The following is a 19,782-nucleotide window of genomic DNA, read 5'->3' on the forward strand; positions in this document are numbered from 1 at the left end:
CCTCCTCCGCGGTGGCCTGGCTGGGCTCCGCTATGCCCCTGCACTGCTGCACGATGGCGGACTGGCGGCCCTGTGCCTGGCTAGCCTCTACCTCCTCATCCCCACTCCCTCCCCGCACCGAGCACAGGCCGTCACCGTTCTTGCTCACTCCAGTGGCCGCGCCTCCTCCCGCGAGTCGCAGCCGTCGCAGGAAGCCACGGCACCCCCGCCCCTTACCGCGTCCACGGCGACAAGGTGCAGCCCGTCCTCCACTCCTCCTCGCTGGTGGCCTGGTGCGCTCATCGTCCCGCCTCGTGCTATCGCCGGCACCTCGTCTCGTCTTGCGGCGCTGGTCGTGCCCAGCGGAGGAGTCGAGAGACGGCCAGAACGCAAGATCGTGGTGGGGAGATGACCGAAAGAGAGAGGATGGAACTGATTACTAAGCACCTGGTGGGGCCTGCTTAGCACGGAGACGTGTGCTAGCGGCCCTCACCAGCTTTAGTGGCCCTCACCAGTTTTAGTGGCAGCACCTTCTCTCCTCGCTTCTATTTCCTACGTAGCTCCCTTGTAGAGAGCTTAACGGCACCATTGCGGATGCCCTTACATTTTATTTCAGGATGGCATGCATCACTGCATGAATGATCCACATCCACTAGTATATTTTTGGAGAGACATCGATATGCTCCTGTGTGATCCTCACCAGCTCTAGCCGCAGCACCTTGTCTCCTCGCTTCTCTTTCCTACGTGGCTCCCTTGTAGAGAGCTTAACGGCACCATTGCGGGTGCCCTTACATTTCAGTTCAGGATGGCATGCATCACTGCATGAATGATCCGCATCCACTTGTATATATTGTATATATTTGGAGAGACATCGATCTGCTCCCGTGTGAACGTCCATGGCGTCGCGCCCTTGACTTCCCCGAGACGAAGCTTCACCGAAAGTTCCTCCCTGGGCTTGTCCACGTCCCGTTTCCCACTTGCATCGTGACGACTGACGACGAGTAGTTGTTTCCCCGTGCGGTTGGAGTCACTTCGCTGCCAATCAACTTGGATTATCCTCCTTTCACTCGCATCAAGAAAACGAGACCAACCTCTAAGGTTTTTTCTTTCCATGTGTTGTTGGTAATGTTTGTACGCAACAATAACGACGGTGTCCTGGTGCTGCATCACGGGATGAGGTAGCAGGTAGGACGTAGGAGCAGGTCCTGTTGCTGTTGTACCATATGCCATCATCATGTCCTTGCAGATTAATGGCGCAGTGTTAGTTGGCTATTGCTGCTTAATCCTCTGTGTTATTCAGTTAATCTAGCAGAGAGCTTGCCTATATAATGCGGGGGTGACCACCAGACCAGCAGTCTTCGGTTCGCATCGTTGTCTTATCACCTTTTCTAGGTTAGCGGCGTGGCTGCCGAACGAAGGGAACTTGCCATTGCCAAGCGCATGGGAGTTGGGGTGGTGGTGACCGGCGAGGAAGTGGACGAGCGACGGGCGTGGTTCATCCAGGTCCAAGCAGGCGCGGCACGCCCGGGAGGCATGCACGGCGACAGAGGTCTCGTTGCTCCTTGGTGGGGTGAGGAGGAGCAGGAGGAGCGAGTAGCCGCCGTTGGGGGCGGCTTCGTCGGCCACTGCTACTCCGCGGCCCGCGCCGAGTACGACGCCGCCGCCGTGGCCGCGGCGCTCACGTACGTCGTCTGCGCCACCGAGCCGCCGCCGCCGACGACGCGCGGGGGCGGCGTGGCGGCCTCGGCACTGCCGCCGGCGCCGTGGCAAGGTACGGCGCGGCCTCTCGATATCTTTAATTTGCTTGCGCGCTCACCTGCATTTCCTTCGCGAATGCACGGTGTTTCCACGTTCAATATTGTCGCGTTCCACGTCATCGTCCCGTGCCGTACGTTACTGAGATAGCTGTTGTCAACGACGGTCATGACTCGTGACGTGCGCGTGTGCAGGTAGACGACATGGAGGCGGCGGAGCGCAGCAGCATTACAGGGGCGTGAGGCGGCGGCCGTGGGGGAAGTGGGCGGCGGAGATCCGCGACCCGGCGAAGGCGGCGCGGGTGTGGCTCGGCACGTACGCCACGCCCGAGGAGGCCGCGCGCGCCTACGACGCCGCCGCGCGCAGGTTCAAGGGCGCCAAGGCCAAGCTCAACTTCCCCGCAACGGCGGCGCCGTCGCAACGACCCCAGCAGCAGGCAACGGCCGCGCACCTCCCCATCATATCGCCGTCGCCGCCGTCGTCTCCCACCTTCGCCGCCGCCGCGACGGTCGTGGAGTTCCCCGGCCTCTGGCAGTACGCGCACATACTCCAGAGCAGCGACGCGGGCCACGTCCGGGCCGTCGCGTCCGGGCTGCCGCCGCCGCCGCCGGTGGGTAGCGGTCACGGCCGTGATGGCATTGGCGGCGGCAGCGTCGGCGACAGAAGGTGAGCATGGGTCGCACGGTGTACGGTGCGCCGTGTGGTCGTGCGGTTGGACGATCGGTCGAGCAGTTTGCTGTGTAGCGTGTGCCACAGCCACAGGGGTTGCGTGACGCCCGATGAGAGCTTGCTCGTGCCCGTGGCATCGCGTACAACGGTACAATGTACGTGCACTGAGCACATGTGGAACAGTGGAAGCTCGCGCACCGTGTCGTGTGCGGGGATGTACGACGGTGAAGACGTGGTAGGGTTGAATGAACAAGTGATTAACACTGGTACACGGAGCCTGAGGCCGCCGGAGTTTCTTCCAGATTTATGTGCTCGTGACCTGCAGACGTGGATGACACGTTTATCATATCATTTCTGCGTAGTACATGCACGTAGTATTGCTTCCGATTGCGAATGCACGTACACGTACTTGCTCTTCTGATACGAATTGAAAAAAATGACCGATGACCACACTTGCGTGAAAATTACAAAATTTTTAAAGAGGCACTAAGTAGTGTATCAAATCTTTTTTAATCATTTCCATTTAGGTTTGTAGCAACGGAAATTTCAAGTGCACAGTGAAAGATAGAGGGATGAGCGAACCAACTTGACTCCTAGCCTGATTCAATCTAGATCCCTAGGTAAAAAGTCTCGACCGACATGCACAAAAAATAGAGTTTAGAAGGTAGTTTGACTAGAAACGAGATGTATAAAAATTTAAAACATTACAAAGAGTGTATATAAAAACAAAAAAATGTGATAGTGTTTTCCCGTGTGCACAAATGAACTAGGCCTTGGCGTGTGATTTTCGGCCCGAGACAACCGAGACGAGACCAACCCATCATCATCCATCAGTCCACCACACACACCACCAAAGCGGCAAAGCCCACGGGAGTCACGGGCCACACACACAACTGTAGCGCGTCAAACTGCGGTGTCACTTTCGTCTTCCCCAGTCAACTCCACCCATTCCCTGCCACTGCCACGGCTCCGCACCGCCCCGCAGTCCCCACCATGCTCCCTCTCCTCCTCCTGGTCGCCGGCGCAGCCTCTACGGCGGCAGCGTCCGGTGACGGTTGCCGCGTCGGCTGCCCGCTGGCCCTCGCCGCGTACTACTTCACGGCGGAGTCCAACCTCACCTTCATCGCCTCCCTCTTCAACTTCCCCGACTACACCGCGCTGCTCCCTTACAACCCCAACATCACGGACCCGAACTACATCGTCACCGGCGCCCGGATCAGCGTCCCGTTCACCTGCTCGTGCCTCGCCCTCCCCGCCGACCCTACCTCCACCTACCTCGCCGGGTCGATCCCCAGCAATCTCTCCCGCGGCGAGTCGTACGGCGACGTCGCCGCGGAATTCGCCAACCTCACCACGGCCGCGTGGCTGAAGGCCACCAACAGGTACCCGGCGGATAAGTTACCGGCATCTGGGACGATTGATGCCACCATTAACTGCTCGTGCGGCGACAAGAGTGTGTCGCCGCGGTACGGGCTGTTCCTCACCTACCCGCTCTGGGACGGGGAGACGCTCGCCTCGGCGGCGGAGCAGTACGGGTTCTCGTCGCCGGCGCAAATGGACCTGCTCAGGAGGTATAATCCCGGGATGGGTGGGGTCTCCGGGAAGGGAATTGTGTTTATCCCGGTGAAAGGTGAGGGCTAGATTCCAATTTGGTTTGGTTATGTGATAAAATTATGAATTAAGAAGGGGTTTCGGCATTGAACAATTGATCGTGTAGCCTGTATGCAGCTGATTAATGCTTGAATTTTAATTTGGTTTCATAGGTTATTTTAATTTTGAACAGCTCAAAAATGGCTAATCTTAGGTGGCAAAATAATTGTTCTCCCCTAGGTATACCATTTTGTTGGTATGGTACTATTTTACTGTATGGTAAATTTAGTTATCTTGAGTCTTGACTGCTATTTTTTGATGTGTAGGGCCAGGCTACTAGATAGTAAATCAATAATAAGATATATAAAAAATGAATGGGTTCATTTGTTTATTATAGTCAATGAGCTGTGCATAACACCATATGTCATTCAACTCGAATTGTATACCTTATTTGTTGATACTATATAGTTATTTAGTCAATAACAGTAATAGGTCAACTCAATTTACTGTGGTCATTTCTATGTATTTTTTCATTCAGTTGGTCAACTCAACTTACTGTGGTCGTTTATGTGTTTTTCATTCAATTAACTTGTTATTTTTTGTGAGGAATTTAAAAGTTAGTGTTAACAATCTAATCATATAGCTTCGACTTGATCATTTTATACACTTTACTTTTTTTCAGATACAAATGGTAGTTACCGCCCTCTGGAATCAGGGTTAGTATTCTTGCACTATCTGTTCAATTATCATCTATTATTTCGATTATAACTTAACTAGTTCTGAATTCTGATATGTACATCAGCTTGTGCAGTGCTGGCACACTTCTACACTTTTGTGAGCTATTATGCTTCTATATCGAGGCTATCAAACATCAGCAAGCAAAACTGGATGGTTTGTTCAGTTGACAGAAACAAAGGCGATTAACTCATATATACTACATGGAACAGGAAATACTCTTTCTGGAGGAGCAGTAGCAGGAATTGTGATAGCCTGTATTGTTATTTTGATTGTGGGGATCTGGCTGGTTGTCATTTATTATAGGCGGCAAAAAATGAGAAAGGCCAAATCACTCCCCTGTCCAGAGGATTCGGTCCAACTTGGTAATGAAAATTCATTATATAAGTTTACACACATCCAAACAAGCTGTTTCATTTGTCATTTTGTTGTCATACTCCAACTTTGCCTTTTAACACAGATTACATGCACCCATACATGCATGCATGCAAGCTTATTCTCTTATTACTACTATAATGTGATATGTGGACAACTGGACATTTAATGCTTCTTTTGAGGTTATTGATATCTGCTTTTGTTTGTGAGGGAAATATTATCTTTTTCCTTGTACCACTTGCATTATAATTGCAAACACAATAGTGTGTTTTTGCCAACTTCTCATCCCTTTTTAATTAAATGCCTTTTCCAGGCAGTGCTTCACAAGCTGAGGGCATTAAGGTTAACAGATCCATACAGTTCTCATATGAAGAACTTTGCGATGCTACACACAACTTTAGTATGGAGCATAAAATTGGGCAAGGTGGTTTTGGCTCTGTTTATTATGCTGAGCTTAGAGGCGAGGTCAGTTCAACATTTTCTCAGTGTGTAACATGAATAAGCAATTTAGCATGTGCGTTGGACAATTTGTTAGACAACTAAAGTATGTGACCACTTATGGACTTGAATATAAAAGTAAGAAAGGAGCAAATCCATATGTGATATGCTTGAGATTTGAAATGATTTTCCCTTTCTTTCTGGTATCCAGAAAGCTGCCATAAAGAAAATGGATGCAAAGGCAACTCAAGAATTCCTCGCTGAACTGAAGGTTTTGACGCATGTCCATCACTTGAATCTGGTTGGTGATCATTTGATATTTTTCTGAGATAGGGCAACATTTGAAACTAATCTTTGTTACCCACCTACTATTTTGTTTTTCCTGTACTTCCCTAAGAAAATCGACAATAAAATTGATTAGAGTTCACACAAGATTAGATTTCTTCAATATGTAACATACAGTCATACATCACTATATCAGATTGTTTCCCGTCAGTTTTTTTTTAAATTATGCTTTGGTATCCACAGGTGCACTTAATTGGTTATTGTGTCGAGAATTGCTTGTTCCTTGTTTATGAATTTATTGAGAATGGAAACCTAAGCCAGCATCTCCATGGGACTGGTAAAGTGTTTCTATTTGAATGCATTACATTGCTGTACTTGTACTGTATTAATATTTCCCTGAAGTATTCAGCACATATATTTCTATGTAGGATATGAACCTCTTTCATGGACCAGTAGAGAGCGAATAGCCCTTGATTCAGCAAGAGGTCTCGAGTATATTCATGAACACACTGTTCCAGTGTATGTTCATCGGGATATCAAGTCTGCAAATATCCTGATTGACAAAGACCTTCGAGCAAAGGTTGAAACCTTTCATGAAAACCGTCCATGTCTTAGTCATCTTATGTGCAATATCAATGGTACCTTGCAGGTAGCAGATTTTGGACTGACAAAGCTTACAGAAATTGGAACTGCATCACGGTCACTTCCAACACGAGTTGTTGGTACATTTGGTTACATGCCTCCAGAGTAAGTTCTCAGAGTATCACGTATCTTTGTTCTTTTATTCAGTTCGCATGAATGTGCACACTATGAAAATATCAGAGCATAGCTTCGTAGACTACTATTTGCTATCTGACTTCTACATTTTAGTACTATACCAAAGAGTCATCTGATTTACAGGTATGCTCGATATGGAGAGGTTTCTCCTAAAGTGGATGTCTATGCTTTTGGTATCGTCTTGTATGAACTTATTTCAGCCAAAGAAGCTATTGTGAGATCAACAGAATTCACAGATACAACAAGCCTGGTTTGTCTGGTAATTTTTTCCCGCGATCAATTCTCGATTCACAATATTGCACTTCAAGATATTCAAAACATACAGAGCACGAGCATGCTTTGCACTTAGTGTCAATTAGAATGTGTGCGTGACTAGAATTCTCCAAGATGTTAATGAATTTGTTTGCAACATATAGAGTTAAGGGATTATGAATGTTTGTTGATATGTCGCATGAATGAACTTGTCAGCGACATGTATGGTGATCTGAATATAGTTAATATGTTCGGGTGATCTGAACTCTGTAACTAATTTCTTAACATGTATGTTAACCACTTGGATCCAGGAATTATGAATAAGTTTGCTAATATGTTCTGGTGATCTGAACTCTGCAACAATTTTTTCCTGTATTCTTCTAATCTAGACTGCCATTCAATTACCTTGGTGACTGCAGGTGTCACCATTATTGTTGTAGAAAATCTAGACTGCACCATGATAAGTGCGCTCACACTAATGATGACTTTGTGACATTTAAATCGTGGATTCCTATGACCACAGAATTTGCCAGGAATGCAATGAAATCCTGACAACAAAAAATAGAGTTACATTTTCATGTTTGGATGTTAATGCACAAAATGAAAAGCGTGTGTTTGATCTCTCTAATCTACTTGTTGCTTTCCTCAGTTTGAGGAGACTCTGAGCATGCCAAACCCCACGGAAGCTCTTGAGGAACTGATTGATCCAAGGCTAGCAGGTGACTATCCCGTTGACTCGGTTCTGAAGGTCAGTGACACAGGCAAACCGAGCTCCACAATCAGTTTTCCTTCACTTCTTCCACAAACTGCTAAACGTCTGAGTGTTAAGCTGCGTGCTCACCTGTGTCGTGTGTCCTCTGCACCAGATGGCGAACCTTGCGAAGTCATGCACGCATGAAGAGCCCAGCATGAGGCCCACGATGAGATCTGTGGTGGTTGCTCTCATGGCGCTCTCATCCAAGGACAATGAGCTAACTCGGGGACTGGAACTCTCTCCCAGAGAACTAAGATCTGGTTAGCATCGCCCCTCGGGGTATATCTGGCCTTGATTGTTACATGGCGGTGGCGGATCGGGCTTTTAGTTACGCATAAGCGTGTGGTGTACATGTTGCCTTTTAGAGTATTTAGAGAGCTGCTTTTCCATATGAAAATAGTATAAGCGAGCGTGCAGTTTCTTTGCTTGTTTGCATCGCTTAATAAAAATTAGGCCTGTTCAGGCTTTTAACACCTTTTTAACACATTGGCTGCCAAACAGGTGTGTTAAAAGGATTGTGTTAAAGTTTAACACCTCATTTTTTATAAACACATGGAGGGGTGTTAAAACTTGCTAAAGGTGATAAAAGTGGTCCTCTATTTCACATATCCCCTGGTTGCCCCCCTCCTCCTCTGCTGCCCCCATCTTCCTCCCGCGATCCGTCGGTCCGCCTGTGACGGATCCGCCTGTTGTCCGCTGCCGCCGGTTCGCCCGTCGTGCGCCGCCGTTGTGCCCGCCACCGTCGGTCCGCGCCGCTCCGGCGCCGGGATGCCTCGTGCGGGCGGCGGGCGGCTCTGAGCGGCGTGTCTCCCAATGCTGGTGGAGCGCAGACCGGCCAAGCCCGGGGTGCTCGTCGTCACCTACATCGCGGAGCACTGCCACGCCGTGCCGACGATGCTCAACGCGCTGGCCGGGACCACGCGGCACAGGTCGGCGTCGTCCGACGGCGACGGCCACCAGGCGTCCCACGGCGCGTCGGACGAGGCGTCCGCCGGCAGGCGCAAGGAGGACAGCGCCGACGCGTCCTCCATGACCGTGGACGGAGGCGGCGGCGCGGAGATGGCCGACGACGAGAACGAGCCGTGGCAGCAGGCGGATATGGCGCTGGACGACTATCCGTTGGATTTGGACGATTTCCTGGGGCCGTTTGAGGACGGCTTCGATCGGTTCTTCGAGGACGACGACGGTGTTCTTGAACGCCGGGTGTCACTGTAGTTGGGAACAGGGCAACTGATTATTGACTGCAAACTGCTAAACTGTCTCTTTGATTCTTTCTTCTCTCGTCGATTCAGAGAGGTCCTGGTGTCGATTCAGCAGCACGGGAAAGGGTAGCGTGCAAGAGGAAGGAGGGGCAATATTGTCATTTCTCATGTAATGTGTTAAAATTTAACAAACTATTCAAACACCTCAAGATACTAAAGTTTAACATCTCGTTTGAGGGTTTAACATCTGTTAAACTTTAACACCCCTCCCAAACAGGCCCTTAATTAGTAAATCAAAAACTTGGAGCATTGAATAAAAAAGTGGAGATGGCTTAGCGGTCTAAGGCACCAGATTAAGGGTCTGGTCTGAAAGGGCGTGGGTTCAAATCCCATTGTCCACATGAAACTTTTTTTTTTTGCTTTTCCTTCGCTCTAAAATCCGTTTTTTTATATATTTCCTCGTGTTGAATTAAATCCCCAGCGTGAAAAGGGGCCGGCCGGCGGGGGTCGGCGGGAGAGATGACAACGTTAGCGTAAACTGGGCCCAAAGAAACTCTTCGACCCAATTTGTAGCTTCAGCCCATATGGCCTTCCTCTAATAAAAAAAATAGGTCGGCCGTCGACTCATCCGAATCGTCCACTCATCCGTCTAGCGCCTATTCCCAGAACTTCCTCAATCCTCTTGTTTTCGCCCGCCGGTCCGCCGCCTGGCTCGGGTTCTCACCGGCAGCCGCACAACTCAGGCTCGTTACCATCCGCGGTGCCCGTGCAGGACCCTAGGCGTCGAGACCAGCACGCCACGTACCTGGCGTCCACGGGCGCGCGTGCTACACTGCCAGTCTGCTACCAACCACGGAACCACTCACTCAACCATCGACGCCCACGCGCGCCCTCTGCCCGCACCTGCATTCTGTCTCATTGCATAACCCTCTCCGCGCCCTTGCGCGCATATGCCCAGGCGGTGCTCGTCTGTTCCGCCGCCTGCTTGTGTCGGGGCGCACCGCGCGGTGTCAGCAAGGAGAAGCCTGTCATGAAGCGGAAGCTGCATCGGGATAAATAAATTCGGAAGGTGCAGGAGTCAACTGAGGAAGCAGAGGGAATACAACAACCTGAACTAACTGAAGAAGCTAGTGGCGCCAGAAGAACCACACGAGTGATGAGGCCTGACTCGAAGTATTTCGGCTCAGATCGGCAACCCAAGTAATATCAGACCCTGAGAATTGGAGGCGTATGGAGATAAAAGAGTAGCTGGATTAGGAGATGAGGAGAAGGAAGGAAGATGTTACAGGCAGGCTGCGTCCGAAGGCAGCGGCGGTGATATGAGGATCTCGCTTGTATCTCGGGTGTTTTTGAGAGGATTTAGCGACTAAACTGGAGTGTGTTCGTAAGAATCGTGTGACTAAGTATTACATATCGGGTTGGTTCATTACAATTGGTATTCAGAGCTATCGATCTCGGGCATGAAGCTTGCGGCGTTCCCCAACTCCGCCTCAAGATCCTGGCGGCGCTCCCCGATTACCTGCTCAGGCCGCAGTACCTGATGCGGGAGCAGAAGAAGGCTAAAGAGATGGAGCAGGCGGTCGCCGATCTTGCTGATTTGGTCAAGCAGATGCAGGCCGAAGCGAAGCGGATGCAAGTCGATCGAGCTGCAGATTGTGTTGCAGATCGTGAGACTCTTCAAACTTTGAAGAAATCCCTCGATGCCAACACTGGCGGTGATGAAGGATGTTGCGGGTTGGCGGCCCCAAATCGATTCCAAGGTTGACGAACTCAAGGTATCCCTGACTGATCTCCAAGCTAAGGTAGACAAAATCGCTTTCCGTCAAGATGAGATAGAGAACCTCCAAGCTAAGGTAGACAAAATCGATGTCCGTCAAGATGAGATAGAGAACCCCACGTACAGGGTGTTCGACACTGAGCACCTCGACTTCACCAAATCAAAGCTGACGGCCGCCCATCTGGCTGCGACCTCCTTGGAAGCGGCTTCAGGGCCTGAACGCCACTACTTTGCACACGCTCATCGGGGACCTGGCCATGGGGTGGTCACCACCCTTGTGCCTTCCCCGGTCATAGGTGCAAAAATGCTACCAAATCTCACCCCAATTCCATTTTCTCTCGCTGGAGCTAGCAATATGGATACTAGTTATGGTAGTCCAAACTTGAATGCTTTGTTGCCTCAGCTAGATTTCTCTTCCTTTGATGGTAGTAGTCCTAAGATTTGGATAAAGAAGTGTGAGAATTTCTTTGAGGTTTATGCTATCCCTCCTCACTTATGGATGAAATTTTCTACTATGTATTTCACTGGTTCTGTTGCTTTTTGGTTACAAGCTATGAAAGCTACTGCCATAAATAGTTCTTGGGCAGAGCTTTGGCAAGCTATTTGCTGTAGGTTTGAGGAGGAGCAACACAATCAGCTTATCAGACATTTTTTCCACATTAGACAGTTTGGTAATGTGGTAGATTATGTTGAGAAGTTTGATTTGTCTAGTCCATCAGTTACTTGCTCATGATTCTTCTATTAAACTTGCTATGATTACCAATAGATTCATAGATGTCTTGCGTGATGATATAAGAGCTGTAGTCTTGATGCAAAGGCCTATTTGGATCTGCTTGTTCGCTCACCATTTTGCAGGAAAGAACATAGGAAGGTTGATTTTGTCACTCCTATTAGATCTTCTAGGAAGATAAGCAATGCTGGTACACTCTCTGGAAGTAAAGGCTTCAGTCCCAGCCCTACTGATGATGAGAAAAGAAGTCTAGAATCTTATAAGGCTTCTAGTAGTCAAGCTCTTGAAAACAAGTTAACAACATTGATGGCCTACAGAAAAGCTAAGGGCTTATGCTTTAAGTGTGGTTTAAGGTGGAATCCAAGCCATAAATGTGCTCCAACATTTGCTCTGAATGTTGTTGAAGAACTATGGCAACTCATTCAAGATCCAAATGTGGAATTGTCTGTCTCCTCTCCTCACTCCTCTGGGTCTGATTTTGGAGAAGATTACGTGTAATATCTCTAGCTGTTGTTAATGGAGTGGAAGCACCTAGGACCATCAGGTTTTCAGGGAAAATGATGGATTTAAGTGCTGTTATTCTTGCTTATTCAGGCAGTTCTGGCAACTTCATTAGTGAAGGTATGGCATTAAAAAAACCCAATTGGAAGAAACTGCTAGTGCCGATACAAGTGAGAGTAGCGAATGGTAATTGGCTCACTTGCACCCATGAACTACCAGATTGCAAGGTTTGGATAAATGGCTAGTGTTTCACTATATCTCTGAAGATATTGCCTCTCAGTTGTTATATTGGGCATGGACTAGTTTGAACTACATAGTCCAATAGAAGTACACTAGAAGCTTAAGTGGATGTCTTTTGAGTACAAGGGTTCCAAAGTTAAATTGCAAGGCATAAAACCAGACTTGACTGAATGTCATCTTATTTTTGATACTGAAGTGGAACATCTTCTAAAGAAGGATGAGCTTTGGTGTATACTTGAATTATACTTAGTGAACCCAAGTGAAACCTCAAATGATTGGCCTCAAGAAGTTTTTGAGGACTTGCTCAAGGAGCCTACAATTTTACCTCCTGAAAGGCCATACGATCATTCAATCCTCGAGCTCAACATTTCAAGCTTAGAACTTATAGATATAATCCAGCACAAAAAGATGAAATTGAGGCACAAGTAAATGAGTTGCTGAAGAATGGTATGATCCAAGCTAGTACCAGCCCTTTTACCTCACCTGTGCTACTAGTCAAGAAGAAAACTGGTGACTGTGTGTAGATTATCAAAGATCGAATGCACTGGCAGTTAAGGACAAGTTTCCACTAGCTGTCATAGATGAGTTTATGGATGAATTAGCTAGAGCACAATGGTTCACATCCTTAGACATGAGATCAGGGTTCCATCAAATCAAGATGAAAAAGACAGATCAATTCAAAACTGCTTTTCAAACTCACCATGGGCACTTTGAATATAGAGTAATGTCATATGGGGTTACTGGAGAGCCTACTATATTTCATAGAATAATGAATGGCATTCTTGCTCCCCTGTTTAGAAACTGTGTTATAGTTTTCATTGATGACATACTAATTTATAACAGAACTTGGCAGCAACACTTGGAACATATATCAGCTGTATTCAAGATATTACAAGAACATCGGTTCAAGGTGAAGCTATCTAAATGTTCATTTGCAAGACAAGAACTTCCTTACTTAGGCCACATTATCAATGCTAAAGGAGTAGCTACTGATCCAACCAAAGTACAAATTGTACAACACTGGCCAATCCCAACTTTTGTTAAAGAATTGAGAAGTTTTCTGGGTTTGGCAGGATATTACAGGAAGTTTGTGAGGAATTTTGGTATTATCTTCAAACCCCTCACTAATCTTCTCAAGAAAAATGAGTTATTCTTATGGACCTCTGTTCATGATGAAGCATTCAACACTTTGAAAGAAGCTCTCATCACAGCTACAGTTTTAGCACTGCCTGATTTTTCCAAGCAATTTATTGTGGAAACTGATGCTTCTGATAAAGGAGTGAAGGCAGTTTTACAACAAAATGGACATCCTGTTGCTTTTGTCAGCAAGGCTTTGGGACCCAGAAATTAGACTCTCTCTATATATGAAAAAGGAGCAACTAGCTATATTAATAGCCATTGATCTCTGGAGGCTATACTTATTGCAAGGTGAATTTCTCATTATCACATATCAGAAGAGTTTAATACACCTTGATGATTAGAGATTTTCAACCCCTTGGCAACACAAAGCTATGACCAAAATGTTGGTACTACAATATAAAATTTGTTACAAGAAAGGCTTCGATAACAAAGTGGCTGATGCTTTATCAAGAGTCACTTCACCTAATCATCAAGAAATACTAGCAGTTTTCTCAATTGCAACCAATCTGGATGCAGAGTGTTGTTGAAGGGTATTCTACTCATGCTGAACTCAGTAAGTTGTTGGCATCTTTATCAGTATCAGGTTCTGCTGGTCATTTTTCTCTGAACAATCGTGTTATGAAGTACAAGAACAGAATATGGCTAGCTCATAATGTGGAAGCACAACACAAACTACTCCAAGCTCTCCATGCAAGTCCAATTGGAGGTCATTCTGGCATTCATGTAACTTATACAAGAGTCAAAAACTTGTTTGCTTGGCCCGGATTAAAGAAAATGGTTCAAGAATTTGTTAGCAATTCGTGAATATGCATGGCAAGTTGTTTCATCAGATTTCATCGAAAGATTGCCAACTTCCAAGCATTACAACTGCATTTTGGTGGTAGTAGATAAATTCTTGAAATATTCACACTTTATCCCTTTGGCCCATCCATTTACAGCCATGAAAGTTGCACTATGGTATATGGATAATGTCTATAAGCTCCATGGACTTCCTCAGGTGATCATCTCTGATAGGGATAGAATTTTCATGGTAATATGTGGCAAGAATTGTTCAAAATATCTGGAACTGAGTTGAAACTAAGCTCAGCATATCACCCACAAACAGATGGGCAAACTAAGAGAGTTAATCAATGTCTGGAAGCATACTTGAGATGTTTTGTGCATAACTATCCCACTAAATGGAAAGAGTGGCTTGCTCTTGCTGAATTCTGGTACAATACATTATACCATTGATCCCTTAACAAAACTCCATTTGAAGTACTCTATGGTCATGAACTGAGACAGTTGGGGATTGGCAGAGTAGAAGCATGTGCTGTTTCAGATCTAAAAGAATGGCTGTCCAACAGAAAATTTGGAGTCAACTCTTGCCTGATTCAAGCTCAACAAAGGCAGAAATATCAGGCTGACAAGAACAGAACATAAAGAGTGTTCCAAGTTGGGGATCAAGTTTATTTGAAACTTCAACCTTACACAGAAGTCAGTAATGCCTCAAGCCAATTACAAGTTATCCTTTCAATATTTTGGTCCATTCATGGTGTTGGAAAAGATTGGAGCTGTGGCATATCGTCTACAACTTCCACCATCTTCGACTATTCATTCAATATTTCATGTTTCGCAGCTAAAACGTGCTGTGGGCACTAACCAACTAGTCAGTCCCACTCTGCCCCCTGTTGACACACAATTTCAAGTTCCAATGCACATGCTTCAGCGAAGAGCAATTCAAAGAGGCATTCATGTTGTTGATGATGGACTGATACATTGGTCTTCTTGGCTAGTCTCACTGTCAACATGGGAAAATGAGGTGGTGCTACAACAACAATTCCCGGCTGCTCCAGCTTGGGGACAAGCCGATATTGATGGAGGGAGGAATGTCATGAAGTGGAAGATGTAACACCCCGCCCTCCAAAGCCGCACCACCCAGCCCTTCCAAGGGGCGGGTACGCATACACATAGCACCCTGCTTACACTTTCATTCTCGCTTCGTGTAAAAGGATTAACCCGAAGGTGCTATAGCTGGAAGACAAATGCTTATAAGTTGGCTCCACCCTTGCTCAACTAGCAAGGTGGTACTAATCATGCACACCTGCGCTCATGGGCCACAACCAAATTGGGCCGAGTGTCACATACACCCCTCCTAAAAGAACCCGACGTCCTCATCGGTCCAACTCACCCACACTTGGGCAAATGTCCAGGAATGTTTCCTCTTAGCGCACGACCGCACATCCAGAGCGGCGCCATATGCCATGCCGTGTGTCCCATCCAGATCTCACACGCGCCATGCGCCATATACCGTCACAATGATCCGTACGCGCAACCGCGAGGGTCGACTCTGATACCATTAGTAACACCCCGTCCTTCTAAGCCGCACCGCCCAACCCTTTCGAGGGACGGACATGCGTACACATAGCACCCTGCTTACACTTTCATCCTCACTTCGTGTAAAAGGGTTTAACCCGAAGGTGCTATGGCTGGAAGACAAAGGCTTATAAGTTGTCTCCACCCTTGCTCAACTAGCAAGGTAGTACGAAACATACGCACCTACGCTCATGGGCCACTACTTGGCCACAACCAAATTGGACCGGGCGTCACAGAAGTTGCATAAGGAGAAATATATTCAGAAGGTGCAGGAGTCAACTGAGGAAGCGGAGGGAATACAACAACCTGAACCAACTGAAAAAGTTGGCGGTGCCACAAGAACCACACGAGTGACGAGGCCCAACTCAAAGTATTTCGGCTTAGATTGGTGCCCCAAGTAATATCAAACTCATGAGAGTTGGAGGCGTATGAAGATAAAAGAGTAGCTGGCTTAGGAGAGGAGAAGGAAGGAAGACGTTACAGGCTGGCTGCATCCGGAGGCGGCGGCGGTGATATGAGGATCTCGCTGGTATCTCGAGTGTTTTTGAGAGGATTTAGCAACTAAACTGGAGTGTACTCGTGAGAATTGTGTGACTAAGTACCAAATATCGGATTGGTTCATTACGAAGTCGCCCGTCAGTGATCTGTACGTTCCTGCCTACGCCATGGATGCATGGATCTATTCCGGCGAGAAGCGGACACCCCACACGGTGGCAAACGGGCGTTTTCTCGCTCGGTGAAGGATCGAACGCCAGGCTCATAATAAAGTTGGACCGACCGAAAAACAGCGGGTGTTACTCGTGTCACCCGAAAACTACGCACTCGAAACCCCATCATCATCACGAGCGTGTTCGCACACGCGCATCAGAGTGCCAAGCAGATCAGCCGCAAATATCTCGTTACTCTCCGTAGCCGTGAATGAAACTCGTGCCTCACGCCGCCGGCACATCGGTCCGTAACGGCCGACTGCCTTTTCTTTTCTTTTCTTTTTCCACCCCGTCCAATAATGGAGTTTTCCACCAGAGATTACAACTTTTGTTTACTCGTCGGGGCATGATTCACCAATGATCACGAAGAACAGCAACTCTGAAAGCCTGGCCGTGTTGTCGTCAGTTGCCACAGCAACGCGCACGGGGGCCACGTGCGGTTCTTGGTGGCGGCGGACCTCCACAGCAGCAGCGCACGCAAGCGCAAGGCCACGAAGGAAGCAACGGGGTGGGTCGGCGTACGTGAGTGAGTGACCACCTCCGGGCAACGGAAAGGACGACGAGATCACGCGATCCCCGGCGGCTTTTTCCGTGTTGACGAGCAGCGCAAAGCGAGGACGGCATTGCGCGCCGTGGGGACGCACGATCTGGCGTGCTGGAACAACTTTCAGGATCCAGCCCGGCCCCTTTGGGCATGTATCGCTCGGAAACGGCCAAGAAAAGCGCCCCCAACTCGCCGCCTTCGTGCGTTTTTTGCAAGAGGAGAGATTGACCTCTTTGGCTCGGAAATGGTTCATGCTATCACGGCTACTAAGGCATCGTAGTTAACGAGAAAGATATAGGGATCCGCAGGAGGCAGCCTTCATCTTCTTTAATTTGTATGCCTAATTGCAATTCTTTCAAATATAACCAACCTTCTCCCCAGCCCCTTTGCTTCCTTTTCTTGCTTCCATTCCCAACACTACTCCGTTCTTAATTGTAGTGGTTGCTCCACATGCCAATAAGCCTATTGTTTTTCTTCGAACGTCTCTTTCAAGCTTTGAGCTAACCAAAGACGGAAAGGCACTTTCGTTTTTCTATAACTAAAGCTACCATGCAAAAAAAAAAAAGCTTGATCTTGACGTACACAAGCAAAATTGGAACTTGTTGGACAGTTTAGTAGTCATTAGTGCTCCTGGTGGTTCTTGGCTATAAGTACCCTCATGGGGCTTCAGGACCTGGCCCATGCCTCTCAAACCTTCTAGCAGCTATCTCATCCCTGGAGTTCACTGGCCTACAATCTCATCATGCCTGGCCTGATGAGGAACAGCAGGTCCTTAGTAAATCTGCTTGACAAGAAGTTTCATCAGCTCCCCACATCGAAGATGATGAAGATCAGCAAGAGCGCCCCCAACCTCGTGAAGAAGGCCGTGACGTCGTTCAAGAGCAAGACGGATGCTCTGAGGACGAAGCTCATGATCCTGGCCTCGCTGCGTCGCAGGATGGCGATGGTCTGTGCGATGTCTCGCCAGATCCACGCGCTCGTCGCATCGGGTGGTCAGGAGAAGAAGGCTAGGGTGGAGCACAGCAGCAAGGCTCTCGCTCTGGGCATGGCGACGGCGACGAGCGAAGAGCCAGCTGGTGACGATGGTGGCAGGGCTCATCTCGGTATGTTTGAGGTGGCAATGTACGAGGAGGGTTATCATGGCTACCCTGAATGGACCAACTCCCTCTTCGACGATGACAATATTTACAGTGATGATGAGGATGTCCAGGACGACGACGAGCACGACGATCTTGATGTTGTTGATGCGTTCGACGATGAGCCCTCGGTCATTGAGATCATCAGGAGCAACCGGGAGGCCGAAGGTCTGGAGTTCATGGAAGATGATATCGATGGGGCTTGTGATATGTTCATTAGGAGATGTCGCAGCCGCATGAACCTTAGCTTCTAGTGATCTCCTTTTTGCAGTCTTTACATGAATGATGTAAGGTTGAAGAGACTAGTGCTGACGAATCGAGTGACAATAGAACTATATAAGGTCGATCGTGAGATGCTAAGACATGGTAGCAGCTAGGTTTTAGAGGCCGTGAACTAATTTGATGAACGCGTAATAAAAACACTTTATGTGGTGCGGCGAAGCGTTCTGCTCATTATTGCTTGACACTGCACTGCATTTATTTTGCAAACGTACCACGGCATTGCTGCGATCTAACATGACTCAGCCGACAAGAGGGTGGTGCATCCATTGGAGCCAGTTTGTTTAATTCTGGATCTGTTTTACGTGCCAATTTTTTTTTACCGTATGCTCCTAACCAATCAGAGACGGCCCGCAGCACACGAAGTATGAGGTTTTATGCTCTTGGAGAAGTTAATACGATACAGGGCCGAGTTGTCTATAGAAGGCATTACAAGAAGATTTGTTCCGGTCAAAAAAGCATCACCGGTGGAAAACGGAGCATTAGTTCCGGTTGGATAGCCTCATATCTCTCGAAAATCCAATCGGGACTAATCTTTCGAGACTAAAGATCCCCCTCTTTAGTCCCAGGTATTTCACTGGGGACTAAAGACATCCTTTTGCCCCGGTTGGTAATACCAACTGGGACTAAAAATGTTAAGAAAAATAAAAAAAGTGGGCTGCCCCATCCTGCCTGCTCGCGCCGCCGCCCCGTGCAGCTCCGCCTCGTCCACCGTACCACCTCCTTGATCTCCAACTCCACAAGACAATCAAATCAAGAGTAAGAAACAATTGAAGCAAGAAACATGTTCATCTCACATGACCATCACACAACCAATCAATTCGCACAATATCTGATTCACAACACATGAGTTTGATTTGATTCACAACACACGGAGGATTCAATAACACAATCACAAATGAATCATTCACAAACAAATCATGCACTACCAGATCACTCACAAACGAAATATTCACCGGCTTCTCGTATCCACAAGCTCCCCCGCTCGCCATCTCGCCCGCACACACGCTGGCGGTCGCCAGCTGGGGAGGGCTCGTGCGCCCCATGCGCCGGCGGCTAGGGGCCGGCCGGGAAGGGCCTGTGCGTTGGCGGCGGCCAGCGGCCAGGGGGCCGGCCGGGGAGGCCCTGGCAGCAGCCAGTGGAGGGAGGAGGGAGGAGAAGAGGGAGGAGAGGGAGGAGAGGAAGTGGTGGAGGGAAAGAGAGGTTGGTGGTGGGTTGGGAAAGGATAAGGTATTAGTGGGGGGGGGGGAGAGGCCGGTGGGGTGGCGATAAGTTAAGGCTGGTGCGGAGAGAGAGTAGATCGGGAGGAATAAAAAAAAGAGTAGTTCCGGTTGTTGGTTCCAACCGGGATTAAAAGTTCCACTTTTATCGCAGTTGGAACCACCAACCGGGACTAAAAGGGTTCTGAGGGACTACGAAATTTAGACCCGGGACTAATACCTCTTTAGTCCTGGATCCGATTTGTTCCAAGATTTTTATTAAGGATCGAAAATCGTTTCTCTACTGCTACCGGTGCATCTCTCTCTGCCTGCCGCTGGCCTCGGCGGCGGCTCACGCAGGAA

The 19,782-nt window shown here is 48.1% G+C and overlaps 4 protein-coding genes across 5 annotated transcripts; all 4 read left to right on the plus strand.

The window, feature by feature from the left end:
* The first annotated feature begins 1,242 nt into the window (after window positions 1-1,242).
* On the plus strand, window positions 1,243-2,704 carry LOC101781817 (ethylene-responsive transcription factor 4). The gene is made up of 2 exons (XM_004957258.2): window positions 1,243-1,750; window positions 1,929-2,704. The coding sequence occupies exons 1-2, from the start codon at window positions 1,420-1,422 to the stop codon at window positions 2,402-2,404; spliced, it is 807 nt and encodes a 268-aa protein (XP_004957315.1). The 5' UTR covers window positions 1,243-1,419; the 3' UTR covers window positions 2,405-2,704.
* A 453-nt stretch (window positions 2,705-3,157) lies between these two features.
* Window positions 3,158-8,217, plus strand: LOC101782219 (lysM domain receptor-like kinase 10). 2 transcript variants are annotated; one of them, XM_012843338.3, is made up of 11 exons: window positions 3,266-4,033; window positions 4,676-4,709; window positions 4,942-5,093; window positions 5,417-5,568; window positions 5,753-5,842; window positions 6,070-6,163; window positions 6,255-6,406; window positions 6,476-6,573; window positions 6,727-6,862; window positions 7,505-7,603; window positions 7,722-8,217. In XM_012843338.3, the coding sequence occupies exons 1-11, from the start codon at window positions 3,397-3,399 to the stop codon at window positions 7,872-7,874; spliced, it is 1,797 nt and encodes a 598-aa protein (XP_012698792.1). In that variant the 5' UTR covers window positions 3,266-3,396; the 3' UTR covers window positions 7,875-8,217. The 2 variants fall into 2 exon arrangements, with proteins under 2 accessions (XP_012698791.1, XP_012698792.1); XM_012843337.3 differs by having other exon boundaries at window positions 3,158-4,033; window positions 6,255-6,573.
* A 205-nt stretch (window positions 8,218-8,422) lies between these two features.
* Window positions 8,423-8,902, plus strand: LOC101757914 (probable WRKY transcription factor 14). Its single transcript, XM_004959543.2, has one exon. The coding sequence runs from the start codon at window positions 8,423-8,425 to the stop codon at window positions 8,822-8,824; it is 402 nt and encodes a 133-aa protein (XP_004959600.1). The 3' UTR covers window positions 8,825-8,902.
* Window positions 8,903-17,559: 8,657 nt separating this feature from the next.
* LOC105913802 lies at window positions 17,560-18,195 on the plus strand. Its single transcript, XM_012843712.1, has one exon. The coding sequence runs from the start codon at window positions 17,560-17,562 to the stop codon at window positions 18,193-18,195; it is 636 nt and encodes a 211-aa protein (XP_012699166.1).
* The last annotated feature ends 1,587 nt before the right edge of the window (window positions 18,196-19,782 follow it).

Source organism: Setaria italica, chromosome II (assembly GCF_000263155.2).
Source record: "Setaria italica strain Yugu1 chromosome II, Setaria_italica_v2.0, whole genome shotgun sequence".
NCBI classification, from domain to species: Eukaryota; Viridiplantae; Streptophyta; class Magnoliopsida; order Poales; family Poaceae; genus Setaria; species Setaria italica.

Bases quoted from the DNA above. Each gene is read 5' to 3' on its own strand.
- LOC101781817 (XM_004957258.2), top strand. From the start codon at position 1,420: ATGGGAGTTGGGGTGGTGGTGACCGGCGAGGAAGTGGACGAGCGACGG. The intron at 1,751-1,928 runs GTACGGCGCGGC...GCGCGTGTGCAG, and splicing joins GCCGCCGGCGCCGTGGCAAG to GTAGACGACATGGAGGCGGC.
- LOC101782219 (XM_012843337.3), top strand. From the start codon at position 3,397: ATGCTCCCTCTCCTCCTCCTGGTCGCCGGCGCAGCCTCTACGGCGGCA. The intron at 4,034-4,675 runs GTGAGGGCTAGA...ACTTTTTTTCAG, and splicing joins TGTGTTTATCCCGGTGAAAG to ATACAAATGGTAGTTACCGC. The intron at 6,574-6,726 runs GTAAGTTCTCAG...TCTGATTTACAG, and splicing joins TTTGGTTACATGCCTCCAGA to GTATGCTCGATATGGAGAGG.
- LOC101757914 (XM_004959543.2), top strand. From the start codon at position 8,423: ATGCTGGTGGAGCGCAGACCGGCCAAGCCCGGGGTGCTCGTCGTCACC.
- LOC105913802 (XM_012843712.1), top strand. From the start codon at position 17,560: ATGAGGAACAGCAGGTCCTTAGTAAATCTGCTTGACAAGAAGTTTCAT.